At 41.2% G+C, this 17,086-nt stretch overlaps 1 protein-coding gene across 1 annotated transcript; it reads left to right on the plus strand.

The window, feature by feature from the left end:
• Window positions 1–7,488: 7,488 nt before the first annotated feature.
• ANKRD1 (ankyrin repeat domain 1) lies at window positions 7,489–16,006 on the plus strand. The gene is made up of 9 exons (XM_057400995.1): window positions 7,489–7,626; window positions 9,233–9,412; window positions 11,164–11,301; window positions 11,392–11,499; window positions 12,080–12,178; window positions 13,227–13,325; window positions 13,470–13,568; window positions 13,737–13,835; window positions 15,074–16,006. The coding sequence occupies exons 1-9, from the start codon at window positions 7,600–7,602 to the stop codon at window positions 15,182–15,184; spliced, it is 960 nt and encodes a 319-aa protein (XP_057256978.1). The 5' UTR covers window positions 7,489–7,599; the 3' UTR covers window positions 15,185–16,006.
• Window positions 16,007–17,086: the final 1,080 nt, after the last annotated feature.

Consider the following 17,086-nt stretch of genomic DNA (forward strand, 5'->3'; position numbering starts at 1 on the left):
TCTTGCTGCAGATTTGTTGACTGACTGACTTTCAATCAAAGAAACAATTCTTTGGCAGGTCTCTAGGTCACTTAGCAGGGATTTCTGACAGGAGGTGACAAATGGCACATACATACCTCTCAGGTGTTTTTCCCCCTCCCTTTAAAAGAGAAGTAAAAAATTTCCCCTGATTTCTACAATCAAACACTAAAAGAGGGAATCCCTTAGGAAGTTGCAAGGAAAACCACAAATTCCTCTGTACCTGTCTGCAAACTCAGCAGTCTGGCATGCCAAACTAGCATGTGCAAATATAGGAGTTTGACTGTTACTGTGAGTTTGACCTTGGACAGATAATGATCAGTAACATTGACAGGTAAAGAAAAAAAAGGTTTTCTAGATCTATTTGGGCTGGAAATCAGAAAATGTTCTCAGAGGTGTCCTTTACTTCCTCACTTCAGGAAAGCTGGGAGTTGAGTGGAATTTAGAGGGACATACAGTGCTTCAATATTTCTCTTCCACTTTCTGCCAAAACTAAGAATTGAAGAGACACTTTAGGAAGAAAAGAAAATAATTAGCCAAAACTGTGCTATGTTTCACAAACTGCAGCTTCTTGGCAAAAATCCTGGTGATTTCTTGTTTCCCCCACACCAGTTCTCCCACTCATGCTGCTAAGCAGGACAGCAATGCCCTTTCCCCTCCTCATCATGCAAAGTGTTGCTAAAGCTTAAGGTTACTCAACAGAATTGAATGGTCACACACTCGAAAGAAAGTGGTTTGAATCACTGTCAGAGAAGGCAGCAGCCTCTTTGTTCCGTTCAGATGGGAACGTTACTGAATGTATTCACTTTTGCAGTCACCTAGTGAGAACTCCTGGCCATCTGAAAGGTTGGGCAAATGAGAATGCCCCTCAGTACTCTCAGTTTCTTGACTTTTTCTTGCATCTATCAGAAAAAAAGAATGTGTCTATTTTTACGTTTCTGCATCATGAAATGTTTCTTTTGGATTAATGTCCTCTGTCCTCCCCCTTGATGTCCTGGGGGCATCAAGGTTCTCGCTGGTGTTTCTGTCATGTTACAGGGAGAACAGCTTACCCATACACTGGCTTTGCCACATGTTTACGAAGACATGAAAACCAAAGCAAAGCTCATGGAAAATTTCTTACAGGGTATGTGAGTTAGATATGGGCAGAGCATGGGCTTAGTACAGCCTCAGCAAGAACTGGCTAGTCACAGTATAGTCATCTTTCTATCTCCTAAAATTTGATAACAACAGATTTTTTGGGAAAAGGCTTACCCCATGGTCTCCTTATCCAACTGGCTCTGGTATGAAGATGCCTTTGCTGAGAGAAAATAGCGATGGGAGAATTTTTTGGTGTTCTGTGAAATAACAACTTACTAAAAATAACACCTGCAGATAAATATTTTGCGGTTTGCGGGCCCAGAGAAACCAATTTAGATCATTCACTCCTCTTTCCTCCTTTTTTCATGCATTCCCTAAATTTTCTCCTGAAATTAAACAGATTACAGAAATCCCATACCAAAGTGTGGTAACAGACTGTGTGTTACAGAAGGGCACAAGGTTTCTTCTAAGTTCATCTTCTGACATAAATTTGCCTCTGATTACGATACTTTAGAGGAAAAGGTGGGTTTAGGTTTTTTTTTTTCTTTGTTTAGTTTTTAACTACTCTCTTCTCTAAAATTAAACTCAAACTGCATTTTTAGTATATGCACTATACCTGCAACTGATAAAAAAGAGAAAATTGATTTTTCCGTCTGTGTTTGCAGTCACAGAAATACTTACCCTCTAGTCCCAAGAGGACAACCAACATAACATGATGTAATATAAGTTGCATCAATGCCTTCCCACCCTCACTGGTATTATGGCAATGAAAGGAAATATTTGTTAAAAATAGCTTGGATACAAATCCAATAATATCTCACTGCCAATGAAATATTAACTCATGAAAGGGGGAGAAAAGCTTTTCAGCAAATTTAATGTGAAGCAGATTTAGCCATTTATATTTTAATTGCAATATGTTTAAAAAAAAATCTCAACAAAACAAAATAAAAAACCCCAAACCTCAAAAGGTTGGATTTTCCAGGTAATAGTGATTTTCAAAATCTCCTCAACCTGTTTCTAACATTATAAAGGATATGGTTTCAATAAATGAGAAACAGAGAGGCTGTTGTACCTGAGTGCACATATTATACCGGTGCTGTGACATGCTATTGTTTTGCTAAGAGACTACAAAATCAATGTTCTATGAAAACATTCCCATATTTTTGAAGCAAAATCCATCCAATTCTTTCTCACCTTGATTTCCTGAGCTCCCTTTCATTCACAAGATGCAGGAACCTCCTTGAAGCACAGCATCCACTTGGGTTGCATCCAGAGAGCTCTCAGTGCCAGTAAAGCAGAGAAGTACCTTCCTGTTTTTCCTTAGCTCCCAGATATTTTGACTAGTTGAAAATGCTGACAGAGAACAACAATCAGGCTGACTTTAACATGGTTCTGGGAAAAAGGGGGGAAGGGTTAACCAAAGCTTTACCAAGAAAGAATCAGGCATGTTACGCGCAGCAAATGTGAATCCATGTGGCTGGATGCAAAGCAAATCTCTTAAACCAAGTCTCTTTCCACAGGATGAAAAATCTGGGTGAGAGGAGCATTCATGTTAATACAGTTCACTTGGGTCTTGCCAAAGCATTTCATTTCATGGCATCTGTTGGTATGATTAAAAAGCATGCATTGTATGGAATTAAAAGGATGCACTTTGGAAGAACTAAAAGCTGGCTCACTGACAGATCACAAAGTGGTGAGAGTAACGAGTGGAACTATTTCCAGAAGATTCCCACAAGGATCAGTTCCTGCTACAACATCATTTAGTATTTTAATCACGTGTCCAAACAATGATGTAAAATCAGTCCCAAGATAGTTGGGGGCTGGATCATTTACTGTGTAAGAAATGGCTGGGTGAGGTGGGCTTGTTCAGCCTGGAGAAGATAAGGTTTCAGGGAAAGTAAGAGCAGCTTATGAGGAGGTTACAAACAAAGCAGAGCCAGGCTTTACAGAGATTTATACAGAGGCTTATGGGAAAAGAATGAGAGACTATGAACATACATCGAAACAGGGGAATTTTCAACTTCATGTAAGGGAAAAAAGCTAACTATGGGAATATTCAGGCATTGTATGAGGATGGCCAGGGAGGTTATGAAGTCTCTATCCTTGGAGGTTTTCAAGTTCTGACTGGGTGAGGCCCTGAGCAACCTTACCTGAATTCAATTTTGACTTTGTTTTGAGCAGAAACTTGGACTAAATGACCTCCCAAGGTTCTCCCTATTATCACACTTTATAATTTGGTTGATTCCATCTGGAGAGTGACTTGGGAATTGCATTAGATAACTGTAACGTGCTGTAATGTAATGTTACAGGGAAAAACAATGGTTGGATATTATTTGGCCACTGGTAAGCATCCCCACACAAAACTTGCCGCCTTTGCAGGGTGAAATTCCAAAACTAGGCAGCATTTCACAGGGATCTTTGTATTACCCAAAACTATAGCATTCCCTTACATTTACAGAGCAAAAAGGCATTGCACTACTGGGTGAGAGGGAGCACTTAGGAGCTGTCAAGCAAAGGTATACAAGATTCAATAACTGCAGTCTTTAAGTTAAGAGAATGTGCAAATCAGAATAAAAATAGAGTTAAAAAATGTCACAGCTTCTCTGGAGTGAAGCTGAATTCTCCTCTGCTGCCAGTTAAAAGCCATGCTTTACTGCAGAGCAGGTTGTCAGTGTAGGTACCTGTTGGGTCATGACTCAAGTGATCAGGGTTTGCAGGCATGCTCTCACTGTAAGGGTAGTAACTTTTTCTGCGGTTGTCTACTTCAAGTACTTTTCCTTTCCTGACAGATTCAGAGCTGTTCTGGAGTACTTATGAAGGGCAGAAATCTTTTCGACAACTCCACATTGAGAAAAGCCTTTTTGCAGCAGCTGAAAGTATATTGTACTTCCTTGACCACACAAAAATGTAGTCAGAGGTAATTTGAATGGAGCATCAGCATGGGTATGCTGGAACTGCAGGACCTTGACCTATGTTGCTGACTATGAAGGCCAAGTGACCAGTAGATAAACCCATTTGACCACAGATAACAACCCCTCTGTTGTGTTTTGCTGCACTTGCTTGTTAACTGAGACCCATTAAGGTGAATTAGCCAGATTCATGTTTTGTACAAATGCCACAAATTTGAATTTATCTGAAGCCGTGATTAAGCTTATGGCTTCAGATAAATTCAAATCCCTTCTTTCGAAACAGAAATTACAGTTGGTTTTTGTTTTGTTTTGTTGTTTATTTTTCTGTTACATAAATCCCCAACTCTAACGACATTTGATGAGGGGGTTTTTAGGCCCTACAGTAAGTGATGCAACTATTGACTCATTGTTGGTTTGGGTTTTGATACCAGAGGACTGTGCTAGACAGACCAGCAACGCGTCAGACTATGACTTCTTTCTTTCTTTGATAGCAACTTATCTGAAGAAATGGAATTATAACCTCATCCTTTAATTTGATAATTTCTCATAATCTAATTTTGTACTTAAAAGTAACTTTATTTTCCTAGGTGAAATAATTTTGGCTTTTTTTCCCCTAAGAAGATAATGTGTTTCTCTTTAGCAGTTATATACACAAAAATATACATTGAGAAGAAGTCTCCAAGTCGTTTTAAACAGATGTTGTATCAATTCCCTCATCACTTTCAAAAACACACACAGACTTACACATTACTACGTTGAAATAGTTAAGATTTTTTCATACTCTTACTTATTTAGCGGGAGGAAAAAAGACAGAGACAGCCAGGCACAGAGGCATGCCAAAGGGCAACATCTTCAGATGCAAGGGCAGAGCCAAGGGCAGAGTGCTGGAAATCGTAAGATAGCCGAGTACAGCAGTGACGACATTGGGAGCATGATGGTAATACACATGACAGGAGGTGGCAATATCATCTGTATCACACATAATGCTTTCATTCTACCATTAACCTCTTTAAAAATTAATTGCAAAAGCTCTTTACACTATTCAGACAATTTCTCTATGGATAGCAGGGAACAGGGCATGCCATGTTTTTCTCTCTGTCAGGCTGAGCCTATGGCCCTTTGGTGTTTTTCTCTGTGAAGCTTTTTTGTGGCAATATCCAATTGCCTTACACCTTGCAGATCATGGCTATGCCCTTATCCTTCCGCAGAGTGGCAAGAGTTTTTCAGATTCCCGTTACAAGTCTCCCACTGACCATCTGCTATAACCACCTTAACGAGAAATCACTTGTTGAAAGGTGATTAAGTGGTTACAGTCCAGGACAAGGGTCCAAAGCTCATTATAATACTTCCCCCTCCACTATTAAGCAGCAGCGATAAGCCAAGAGTCTTAGCTGTTATGAATCAGTGCATTTCTACTATTTCAGTAAGGTTACCTTGGTTTACATGACATTTAGCTTAAAAGCATTTAGGTTAATTTATATCCCAGCCTTTGGTTAAAGTGAGTTTCTGTGTGCCACCATTTTCACATAGAAACTCAGGATAATCAAGGAAGATTTTTTTCTAGTCTTTATTATTCTTTTAGTCACCAGGGATAGGATGTTTTAGAGATAATTACAGAATTATCTCTATATAAGCTAGGGTTTTTTTGTAGTATTCATGGTGTGAGAATGGGTTTGTGTTTCCTCTCAGAGCACAGGTTTCCTGTAAAGCTACTCTGGCTCTGGATTTACGAACCATTTGCAGAGGAAGATCTATCTGCTTAAACCTTCCAGTTCAGGTTTTGATGAGTCAGTTTTTTATATCAGTTTGAAGTAAGCTTCAAGCAGTGGGACCAGAGACAGCTTCTGAAATAGTTTTTGTTCTTAAAGCAAACCTCTACATTTCTCTTCTCACATCAGGTCTTTGCTGTGATCTGTTTCAACTAAATTAGAAGTGGTCTTTGCAGCCACCCTGTTAGGGCTCTGGATTTCAATACAATCTCCCAGATAAGCATCACAAAACAAAACAGAGGGAGGGAAGCCGTTACAGAACATTCATAAACAAGAAAAAGCCAAACCAAGCTGCCTCTTATCATAGAGACATATAGCAGGAGTACAAAACAGCTGTGAAAAAAAGCCTGGCAATGTGATTAAGGACATATCACTTGGGGGGAATGATGGCCTGGCTGTACTTGGGTTTGGAAAAAAATGTTTTGAAAGGTTCTCCTGCTGCCACATACTCTATTTTAGTTCTGGGGCTCATCCTCTAATGCCGTATATATTTTGAGTAGTAAAGAAACCACCTGATGTCCAGCTTCATTTCAGGGAAAGGGAGGGCATAGGTATAATGGGCACTAGAAGACAAGTTTGGATGTACTCGGATTACTGGGAGATAGTTCAGGGAGACACCTTGAAAGGTCAATGTCAGGAATGCAGAATGCTAATGATGCTAATGATATAAACAACACCCGAGATACTTAGATCTTGATTTGGTGAAGCACTTATGTACATGTTGTACTTGAGGCACCTGAGCAGTTGTATTCATTTCACCCAGGTGACTTGGATGCCTACAGCCAGTCTTCTACCTCACCAGACAGGAGATCCAAACATTGCAGAATGACATGGCACAAGAAGAGCCTTTCCAAAGGACTCAACAACTCCTTTTCCCCCAGACACATACATCATCTGTATATATTTGTCTGTACTCCACCTTATCTCCAAAAATGAACTAATTACATCTGCACCCCTATTCTCTCATATCCAAAAAGAAAATACTGCCTGAAGAAACACTATTATTTTTATCTTCTTTTTTTGGACATAATTCATTATTCTGCTTATGATCACTGACAAAGGCCCAGAAAGAAAAGCTTACTGTTTCGAGATCTTACATTGATTGTAACTTATTGTGTCATAGGCCCTTTTAGCACTACAGACATCATTCCGGCTTAGTAAACCCTTCAGAGAATTCCTTCCAACAAATATAGGAGACTGCCATCATGATGAGAAAAATCCTTTCCCCTAAAACTGTTTATCATCCAAGAATAAATATCAATGAAAAGAATGGCTTTCCAAGACTTAAGGGGTCATAATCTGTTTATCAGGAAGATATTACTACAAGTATTGTACATAACCCACTTACCCTTTCCAGTGTCTTACAGTCATTTGAATGTCAGTTCACAGAAAACATTAAAAAAAGAGATGATGAAGTTATAATGCTATATCAACAGACAGCTGTCCTAGTGGGCACTGGGAACGCAGAATGACTTGCATTGCTGAGCCATGCAGTCATTGCCAAAGGAATGATGAGCTCACATTTCATTCCGATTCACATATTCGGTGTGGTTAGACTGTGAGACTCATCCTTCCTCGCCCAACTGACGCCCCCCTCCCTGCCTCGACACCAGATCTAGCTCATTAACATGTCTGGAATGAGCGTGAGCCTACCTCTCAGCTGGCAAGCCCAAGGGGCATACTTGGATTCCCAGGTTGGAAGATTATCTCATTCAAGCACAGTTGTCCCAAAGCTATATAAGCAAAGCTAGCGTGGTGGTCCCTGCAGAGCTGGCCTGAGCCTTTGGGAGTTTCAGCTACACAGGAATACAACACCAGCAAATATGATGATGATGAAAGTAGAAGAGCTGGTAGGTACAACCTTCTTTCACTTATTCATAATTACTTTTCTTTCTAGACTGTCATTATACCAGGCAGAGAAGCTACCTTTGTGGATCACTAAGGTGATTAGAGGGTTACCAGCACTGCTGTACTCCAGGTGCAAACCCTGTATATCCTGCATGCTATCCTATTATATTCTCTCTTTAATTTTTCCTTGTGAAGGGAAACACCACTGATGTAAGCACATAGCAGTCTGGATTTTGCACAAAATACAGTTGACCAGAAAGAAGAGACTAAGCAAAATTTATCTATGTATTTTCCTTTGACCTTGATTTTCATTTTTATGCTTTTAGAAGCTATTAAGTGTATGATCACACCGAGTAATCGAGTTTAGTAAGGGGCTGGGAGAAGCTATCAATGCAGAGAAACGAAAGTATTTTCTAATACTAAATGAACAGTTTAGCAATAGTATTGTTTTCTAATAATAACCTAAAAGTTAATACACTCACTGCTGCTCATGGTCTAACAAGTCTTTGAAAAATATTGTCTAAACCAGTCCACAAGTAATGGGACATTCCACTGCAGGGTTCACACTAAGAATACCTGACTTAATCAATAAACTAGGAACACAGGAAAGATCTAGTAAAACACTGCAACATCAAGCAGAAACTGCTTGATTTTTTTTTTCCCCCAGATGGGTATGTTAAGATGCAACTGCCATGCAGCCTATTTAATGCTGTCTTAAATTCTTTGGCAAGTTTCTCTAGCATTAAACTCTGTAACAAACACAATTTTACTACGTGATGAATGGAAAGGCAGTCTAGGCTATATGAATTACTGAGCCACTCTCAAAACGCACAACAGCCTCTACTAAGTTTAACAAGTTATCTCTTTGTACATACTTAATTGAGCATCAGAAATATTTCTGAAAGCTATTGAAAGCTGTGCTGCTGCACAGCATCACATAGATTTGCACAGGAACTACCTTCTGCTATTTTTCTGTAAATGGGGACTTTGGTACTGACAGCAATGGGTAAAACCAGCACTGAAATTACTCATCAACTTGAGTTAACTGCACTGGATGTGTTTCAATAAAACTGCAAAGTCCCAAGGGAGAGAGCCTCGCCTCCCACTCTACCTACCTGCTCAGTTCCCCTGCTCAACACCCAGTGGGTGCTGATGACTGGTCAGGGTGGCTCTTTCCACCACAGCCTTTCACAGGCTTCTGATGAGTCTGACCCATGCTGGCGAGTTAACAAACAAGAAAACCCCAAACAAAAAGGATGCTCTTCCCAAATCCCTGGCTTTTGTCTGCACAGCTGCACCTCAGCCCCAGCCAGGCAGGGAGCTGGACTGTGAGTTTGCCTCACAGATCTCAGTCCAAGCTGTTAAGATGCCAAGGGAGGGGGTTGCTGCGTGGATGTGGAAGATCTGCCTGCAAGTGAGATTGCTCTAGCCATTCACATGCGCAGTTAATCCAGGCACAGGCGGAATGAGGTCTGCACTCTGTCTGTCACACTCTCCTAGAGTAGGACAAGAGTGACATGCAATTAGCCCCGAGGTAATCCATGTTCCCAGGGGGTGGCTACTGCAGTCACGAAACTTGCTTATATCATATCACGTTTGCTTTTACAGGTGACTGGGAAGAGAGCGGACGATAAAGAGACTGTCAGCTTCCTCCCTGAGGACTTCAAAAATGGAGAGTATGAAGCTGCTGTAAGATTAGAGAAGCAGGAGGACCTAAAGACAGTCTCTGACCACTCATTGACCCAAGGTGATCTGGCTTATGAGAAGGAGAAAAAACTAGAAGCAGAGGTAGGCTCTTGGGTTTTGCGCTTGGCTTTTTATCATCCTGTGTGCATGTTTCTGCTGCTGCCCTTGAAGTTTTGCTTCTTTCTAAGTTAGAAATATATGCATGGTAAGCTAGATAAACCTTTGGGAGATCACCACCAAAGTCCGTTGAAGGCAATGGAGATCTGCTGACTCCTGTAGGCTATGGGTGCAGGCAGGCAGTAATGCTGTGAAGCAGAACCCAAAAGTCGCCCCATAACGTCTGAATGAAACCCTACAGCCTCCCTCCTGCACAGAGATCCCTCTGCTAGCTGTCAGTAAGGGGGGCAGCAATCATGGCCAGTAAGATACCTTCAGCTTGTGCACCTAAAGACTGCCACTGATAACTGCTAACCCAAGAAAGACGTTAAGAGTGCATTTCATCATTATCTACCATGAAAATGTTCTTTTTATGAAAACACTGCATTATGCATTTAGGAAAAAAAAATATAAATGAAAATTATACAGGTCTACAGAAAAGTACCATTTTGTATTCCTGGAGCATGACAATTCTCCCTATATCCATAAGAACACATGCTTTTCTCTCCCCTTCTGCTCCCCCCCCCAAAAAACAACAAACCCAACCACAGTAGCTGCAACATCATAAATTCTTCAGTGAATAAGCAACCAACTGGCCTAAAAAATTAAAGTTATTTGGGAATGAAAAAGCTTAACTAGTGCAGGGTATAAGACTGTTCTGAAAAAAGAAGGGGGAAAGTGAGCCTAAGAAATATTAAAATAGACACTACTGAACTTCACCTTCAACAGAGAGATCAATACTTACTACAGAGGTTTTATGAGTTCCTTCAAAACAGTGTCCTAAGAACATTTGGGGTTTCCAATTGGTTCACTCTTCCAACATAATGATTTTCGATTAAGTCAGTGATCTACCCTAAATGCATAGGTCAAACCCTAAATGCAGAGAACAATACAAAGAAGAGGTGGAAATCGCTTGAATCAGAATTCGGTTAAAAAAAAACAAACAACAAAACCGTATGACAGGGTCTCATCAGTGTATTTACCCTTAATGATTCCATGGGACGGTATCTTGTTTATGAATCCCCCTTCTGAAGACAAGGACACCTCATGGTACCTGGGATCTCAGTTCAGGCAACACACTTCTCCTTAATCTTAGCAGTGCCCCATACTGACTTTGTGCAGGGATGCATTTTACAAGCAGGCTTGAAGAAGTCTTAAACTTTTATTGAACTGTCCCTCCAAGAATGCTGAGGACATTCTCTGTAGCTTACCAAAATGTAACACGTGCTGGCTGAAATGCCAAGATCACTTGCGGGTGTATTTTTCATCAAAGAGGATTAAGTTAGAACAAATCAGGGGCTGTATCATAAAAGAAATAAAAGCATGTGGTGGGAGTCAGCTCAAACTGCAGGGACTTCCCAGCTCTTGTAAGCTGCACATGAGACTTCTTAAGTTGTTGGTCCAGAAGGGACTGCAGTTCTGCTCTGAGTCCTGGCCTCACACAGACCAAAATTTCATGCTATTTAGCCCACAACACATTTAGCCCACAAGCAGGAAGAGGTCCGGTGTTGTATGAGAAGCTATAGATGATGTAGCATTTCTCACACACTTAGTAAATTATTGTAACATTCAATTAGGCTGTATAAAAAAAGTCTTAACTGAATTCAGCTGAATAGTACCACACACTGTCCTGCCACTCTGAAAGGGAGAGGGGGTCACACTCAGCTCATCCTGCTGACTTCCCTGACTTGTTTCAGCTGAAGAAGAAGAAGTTACAGGAGCGGTCAAAACTTGAAAACTTGGAGGATCTTGAAAAACTTGTTCAGCTGAAGAAGAAGAAAAGATGCAGGAAAGTGAAAGTGCCCGTTTTAAAGGAACCTGAACCAGAAGTTATAGTAAGTTATTTCAAAGTACCTTCTTCTGGGAAAGCACTGATGGGGTTTTGTGCCACACACACTTATGCCCTGTATATTTCTTACCATCAGACAGGACCAGTGGATATCCCCACGTTCTTCAGAGCTGCAGTGGAGAATAAGCTGCCAGTAATTGAAAAATATCTGTCAGACAAAGGGGATCCCAACGTCTGTGATGAGGTACAATCTTCCTTCTTACTGCAAAGCCTTCTATGGAAGAAAGGTTATTACAGAGCAAAAATAACTTTATCACTAGGTTTTGCAGCTTCCACATTTATAAGGAGAAAAGAAGGGGGTGGGGGAAGGAAGTAAAGTTATCTAGTGATATTAACTCAAAAGAATATGTTTAAAAGAAAGCTGTTGGCGCCCAGGAAACCCTGATTTTCTGTAACAGATGATCTTCCAATGGTACAGAGACAAGAAATTTGTCAGCTGAACAACAAAAAAAGTGATGCTGCCTGCCCTCATGCTCCATAATGTATAATCTGCACTTGCAAAATGCATCATAGCATGTTGGATTTTAAATCTGAATGGCATACTGCAAATATTTCTCACACCCTCTAAAAGGCTGGGTAGGATGTTCTCAGCTATCAGGTTGCTATTAAAATTAGCAGATTTCAGGTCTCAAATGTATTAGCTCTTGAAAATGAATCAGCATAAAGTATGCATTTGCTACCATCCTAGGGAGGAGGGGAGGAAAGATTTAGATATCTTTTTGTGCCATATTCAATGTCTGACTTTGCACTGTTTTAATTGCCAGTACAAACGCACTGCCTTGCACAGGGCATGCTCTGAAGGACATCTAGAGGTGGTGAAAAAACTGGTGGAAGCCGGAGCTCAGCTTGAACAGAAAGACATGGTATGCTCATCACCTCATACTCCTTTCAACAAAACGCTCATTGTTTCATAAGTGCTAAGAGGAGCACTGATAGAAGTGCTTCTTGTAGAAAAGGAGCATTAAAAGGGTTTGCAATGGCTTTTATGTTTGACCTTAAAATAATACTGTTGAGAAGAGGTTTCAGAAGGGGGTGTCTGTCTCCCTTTGCCAAAATGGTTGCTGGAAAACACAGAAAGCAGAGGAACACATTGGCCAGTAGGCTGCCACAGGCAACAAAGCCCAACGTAGGGTAGAGAGCTGAGGTCAGGCTACGGTGTCAGCCTGCTGGCAGCTGGTGGAGATCGCACTGTTTCACACATGTATCCAGGGCTCAGTGCAACGTGTACATTCTCCACTGGGATTTCAAACTGTGCTTGGGAGAGACCCCTGCTCCTCCAGAATACCAGCCACAAGGGTAGCTGAGTATCAACAGCTTCTGCAGCTGTTTTTTTTTGCTTCTCCACTCACAGGCTGCTCAAGAGTCGGAACTGGTCAGCCTTGCTCCCCCTTGGTTAACCCAGGAGTGCTCATGAAGAGAGTAAGAACCAGGAGGAAAGACAGGCCAAATGAGACTGTATAGGGACATTCCACTCCTCCCAGAAGAGCTCTAGGGCAGAGAAACTTAATCTTGCAGAAGAAAAGGGTTCTAATTCACTTTGTGGTCCTGCATAAGTTGCTTGTTTGTTTTAAAGACCACTAGTCTTCCCCTTGATCTTCATTTTCTATGCATTTAGAACCCAAAAGGCATCGAATGAAAAATATTAACTAGTACATACCAGCCACATACCTGGCTAAAGGTAACTTCTAGGTTCACAGAATAGACAAAACACATCCACTCTCACAGCAGTGTTGCCAAGATCTCTTAAGAGCAAAATACAGGAAGTGTGAAGAGTGAGAAACTCACAGTACCAAAGAATTTAGGGCAAAATAAAAGAAGGTGTTACTAGAAACAACTCGGTGATCACAGTGAAATGCTTTCTTTAAATATAATGATGAGTTAAATTACTTTCCATTTGTTTTCCTTCTGCAGCTTGAATCTACAGCCCTGCACTGGGCATGCCGTGGGGGAAACCTGGATGTTCTCAAATTTTTACTGGACAAAGGGATAAACAGAAATGCAAGAGACAAGGTATGTGCTTCTGGGGCTCTGCAGCTTTTTAAATTGGAGATGAAAAGCTGACCCTTACTCCAAGTAGATCATGTTTGGCAGCTGTTCTTGGAGCGGTCATTACCTGTTTCATGTTATGGACTGCTTCCTCCTCTCACCTCTCAGCTGCTCAGCACCCCTTTGCATGTGGCTGTGCGAACGGGTCGGTACGACTGTGGGGAGCACCTCATTGCTTGTGAGGCGGATCTCAATGCCAGAGACAGAGTAAGTACCAATAACTTCTTACCTGTCAGCTATCAGGTAGCATCAAGCTGCTGTCTGCCTTGATAGTTCCCATTTGCCTTTGTAAAAATCCCTGACTTCATGGCTGGGGCTGGTCCCCAGTGCCGGCTCAGTGGGATTGATGCCTTGGTCCATGTCTTTTGCCTCTAGGAAGGAGACACACCGATGCATGATGCTGTGAGGCTGAACCGCTACAAAATGATCAGGCTTCTGATTCTGTATGGAGCAGATCTAACCATAAAGAACTGCGTAAGTAATACCCAAAAAAAACCCAGTGATTCAAATGCTTTGGAAGAAACTTCCCTTCAGAGCAGTTTCATAGGTTTCAAGGCTGGGAGAGACTATTTTGAACAGTCTTAATTAGATCACTTCAAGCTAATGAAAGCAGAGATGACAAAGGAAAAGTATCACTTGGGAAGACTGGCGAGAAGAAGAAAAACCTCTTCTAAAGCCAGATCCCATCAGCTACAGTTTAAAAGAACATCACAGATTTCTAGGATTTTTTCTAATTACACACACAATACATTGAGAAACTTTAACATACAGACACTTGCTCTCTGCACAATTCCTGGGTTTCAAACACCAATGAGACAATGAAGATCTTAGCTTGTCATAGAAATCTGCTCTGTTTTCCCACAGCTGATGGCAAGCCCAAGCACTACACCTGTATGACTGGCCATTAACCTGACTGTTGGGCAACAAATCCCCAAGCCTTAGCATAGCTTCAATTTAAGAAGCCTCACACCTGACTGCTCATAGCTTCCACAGCAGCAGCAGACACGTTGCTGGAGCTGCGACCACTTGTTAAAAATACAGCACGTCACAAACCCTTTCTCCCAAAGCAAGCAGCAGTGGGATGGATGGTGTGTTTTACCAATGCCAGTTAATGTTTGATTGGCAATCAATCAAAATTTAAGAGAGCAAGATAAAAAAGTCACTGCAGCACTTTGCAGTCCCTGCTCTCTGCCCATGCTCTCTGAAGCAGTGCCACTCCCAGCATTATCCCTCATCAAGGTATGAAAACAATGACAGGTACAGCAGTGAGGGCCAAAGACTAGCTCTTAGGCTTCATCTGCACACAAAAAAAGTTGCTCCTGTTTAATGTAGATGCGGTCCACAACTTAATTAAACCAGAACAAACTCTTATCTGAATTCTCAATTAAACCTGAGAGTGTCTCACTGAGGTTTCATCTCCATGTATTTCTAATTAGTTTAATATATCAAAAGAAACACCTGCATGCTCTGCTAGTCATGGTATTTGCTAATACAGCTTAGACCCTCTGAAACCCAGGGAAATTTCATCATGAGTCACAACAAGGACTGGGAGTAGGTCTGTGGAGCAAAAGGACTCTGGGCTTAGGATAGTAAGTCTGAACCTGTGAATGCAGACATCAGGCAGATGCACTGTAAAAATATTTAGGAAAGAAAGATGGATTCAGTAGTCACTGACTGAAACTAAATCTTGCTTCTGCTGCTCTTCTAACCAGCAAGGGAAAACCCCTATGGATCTTGTTCTTCAATGGCAGAACGGCACCAAAGAGATATTCAACAGCCTTAAAGACAAATCCTATAAGAGCGGCCACCCAGGCAAGTTCTGAAGATAGAAACCAGACTGCTCTTTTTGCTGCTTTTACATGCTTCATGTGAACCTGGAAGAAAATAGCCCTGAACATAGTATTTTTACTGAAAATATTTATGATACTGCGTTATTTGAGGTACCGTCACTGAAAACTGCAAAACAAACATGCAAATTCTGCTAACAGGCAGGTTGAGTGTTAAAATTCCACTGGTTCTAAAATGGCTTTATTTATTACTATTTATTATTTATTTATTTAAAAGGTCATTTTTAATGATTCTCAATATTGTAGCTTTCCTTTTAATAGAGCTTTACATCATAATGCAATCTTTGCCAGGAACATAAATCTTTTTGTCTTAGATAGGCAGAATTTCCAACTATATTAGCAACTTCCCTCAAACCTTCCAATAGCTCTAAATAGCAGATACTTGCAACTGTTGCCTTGACTTTGTCAAATTATCACTATTAAAATAGTATGCTAAATGAGTGGTGATATGTGGAAGAACAATGGAAGGTGTACTAAGGTGTCAAGTGGATTTAAAGAAGCAGTTGAGTAATGGAGTTTAGACAGGGTTTGGCAATTGTAGATGATAAAGGGCTCTAGGACAGAGCTCTACCCATCACGTAACCATTTGGGCTGTGGGATTCAGATGCAATGTTATGAAGGTGAGAGGAGACAGTATCAGGAATGTGAATATTTTTTAAGTTAGACTACTAAGAAGTCTGATGATTTAAGAATGCAAAAGCAGATTATGTATATTTGTAAATTTGTACTGCTTTTTCTGTACATTTTGTACTGATCTATTTCAGATTAAATAAAGAGTAGTTCTTTTTATTTGCTGGAGTGATATGCATGCACAGGGTGATTCTGTCTCTCCGTAAAGAAAGCTCATGTCTTGGCCAGAAAGCTCAGAAAAAGTCTCAGCTCCCTAGAGCAGCCCACCCTTGAGCTACCTCCCTGTTACTGCAAGACAAATGCCATCTCTTACTTATTTTGTTAAATGGAAACACATATACAAAAGCAGAAAGACAGTACTTGAGTAGCTAGTAAAACAAAGCTACAGTTTTATTACTGAGTTTGATTTAAAATCTGTTTCCCAGCAAATCAGTACTTACTATGTGGAGCACATGAGACAGCTTCAGTTATCCAAGTCAAGGGCAATGCGAGTTCTGCTAGGAAAGGCAGACACCTCTCCCTTTGCTTTTGCAGACGCAAAACAATCTTAACGGTGCTGCCGGCAGGGGCATCAACATCCCATTTCACTGGGACATTACATGATGCATTCACTGAAAATCCTGATGCCCCATGGCATGGCCTCCCCGAGAAATTCATGACAGGCTCCTGCACACCTTCAGCAAGCTCTGTCACTTGGCTTCCAGCCATGAGGCTTTACTGTCTCGCCAAAGCAATGTCCTCGGCAATGAGGTGGGGTCAGGAGCAGACAGTGATAAACAGTTGTTATAGGAGTGCCAATTTTGGAGACTAAGTGAATTTACAGAAACCCTGCACAAGAGCAAGCAGAGGAAACGCCAGTTCTGTCTGCAGCCAGCTATCCTAGACTGAGGCCAACAGTTTTAGACAGATGAGACTTTTCTCACACAAGCACCATAACTCACGAGTGTCACCTTGCCAGCCACATGCCTTATTTGTGAACACACTCTTCTCCCTGAAAATGATGGCACACCTCTGCTCGCTGCCCTTCTCTGCAAGCCACTACTTCACTACTTGTTTGTGCACAATTACCCAGACACTGGGAGCATTCCTTGCAGGAAATAGAAATGACATCAGTGCTGGCTAACTCTGTTTATCATCCTAACTGAGGAGTTCAATTGTTCAGGCAGCAAAGTGGCCAGAATAACATGCTTCAGGAAACTGGTGGAGAAGAAACTTTTCTCTCAGTTCCTGAAGCACTGTATCTTAAAG

Source organism: Pezoporus wallicus, unplaced genomic scaffold (assembly GCF_028554395.1).
Source record: "Pezoporus wallicus isolate ANWC-B61680 ecotype Strahan unplaced genomic scaffold, APGP_CSIRO_Pwel_v1 contig_5524, whole genome shotgun sequence".
Taxonomy (NCBI): domain Eukaryota; kingdom Metazoa; phylum Chordata; class Aves; order Psittaciformes; family Psittacidae; genus Pezoporus; species Pezoporus wallicus.

Bases quoted from the DNA above. Each gene is read 5' to 3' on its own strand.
- ANKRD1 (XM_057400995.1), top strand. From the start codon at position 7,600: ATGATGATGATGAAAGTAGAAGAGCTG. The intron at 13,326-13,469 runs GTATGTGCTTCT...CTCACCTCTCAG, and splicing joins ACAGAAATGCAAGAGACAAG to CTGCTCAGCACCCCTTTGCA. The intron at 13,836-15,073 runs GTAAGTAATACC...TCTTCTAACCAG, and splicing joins ATCTAACCATAAAGAACTGC to CAAGGGAAAACCCCTATGGA.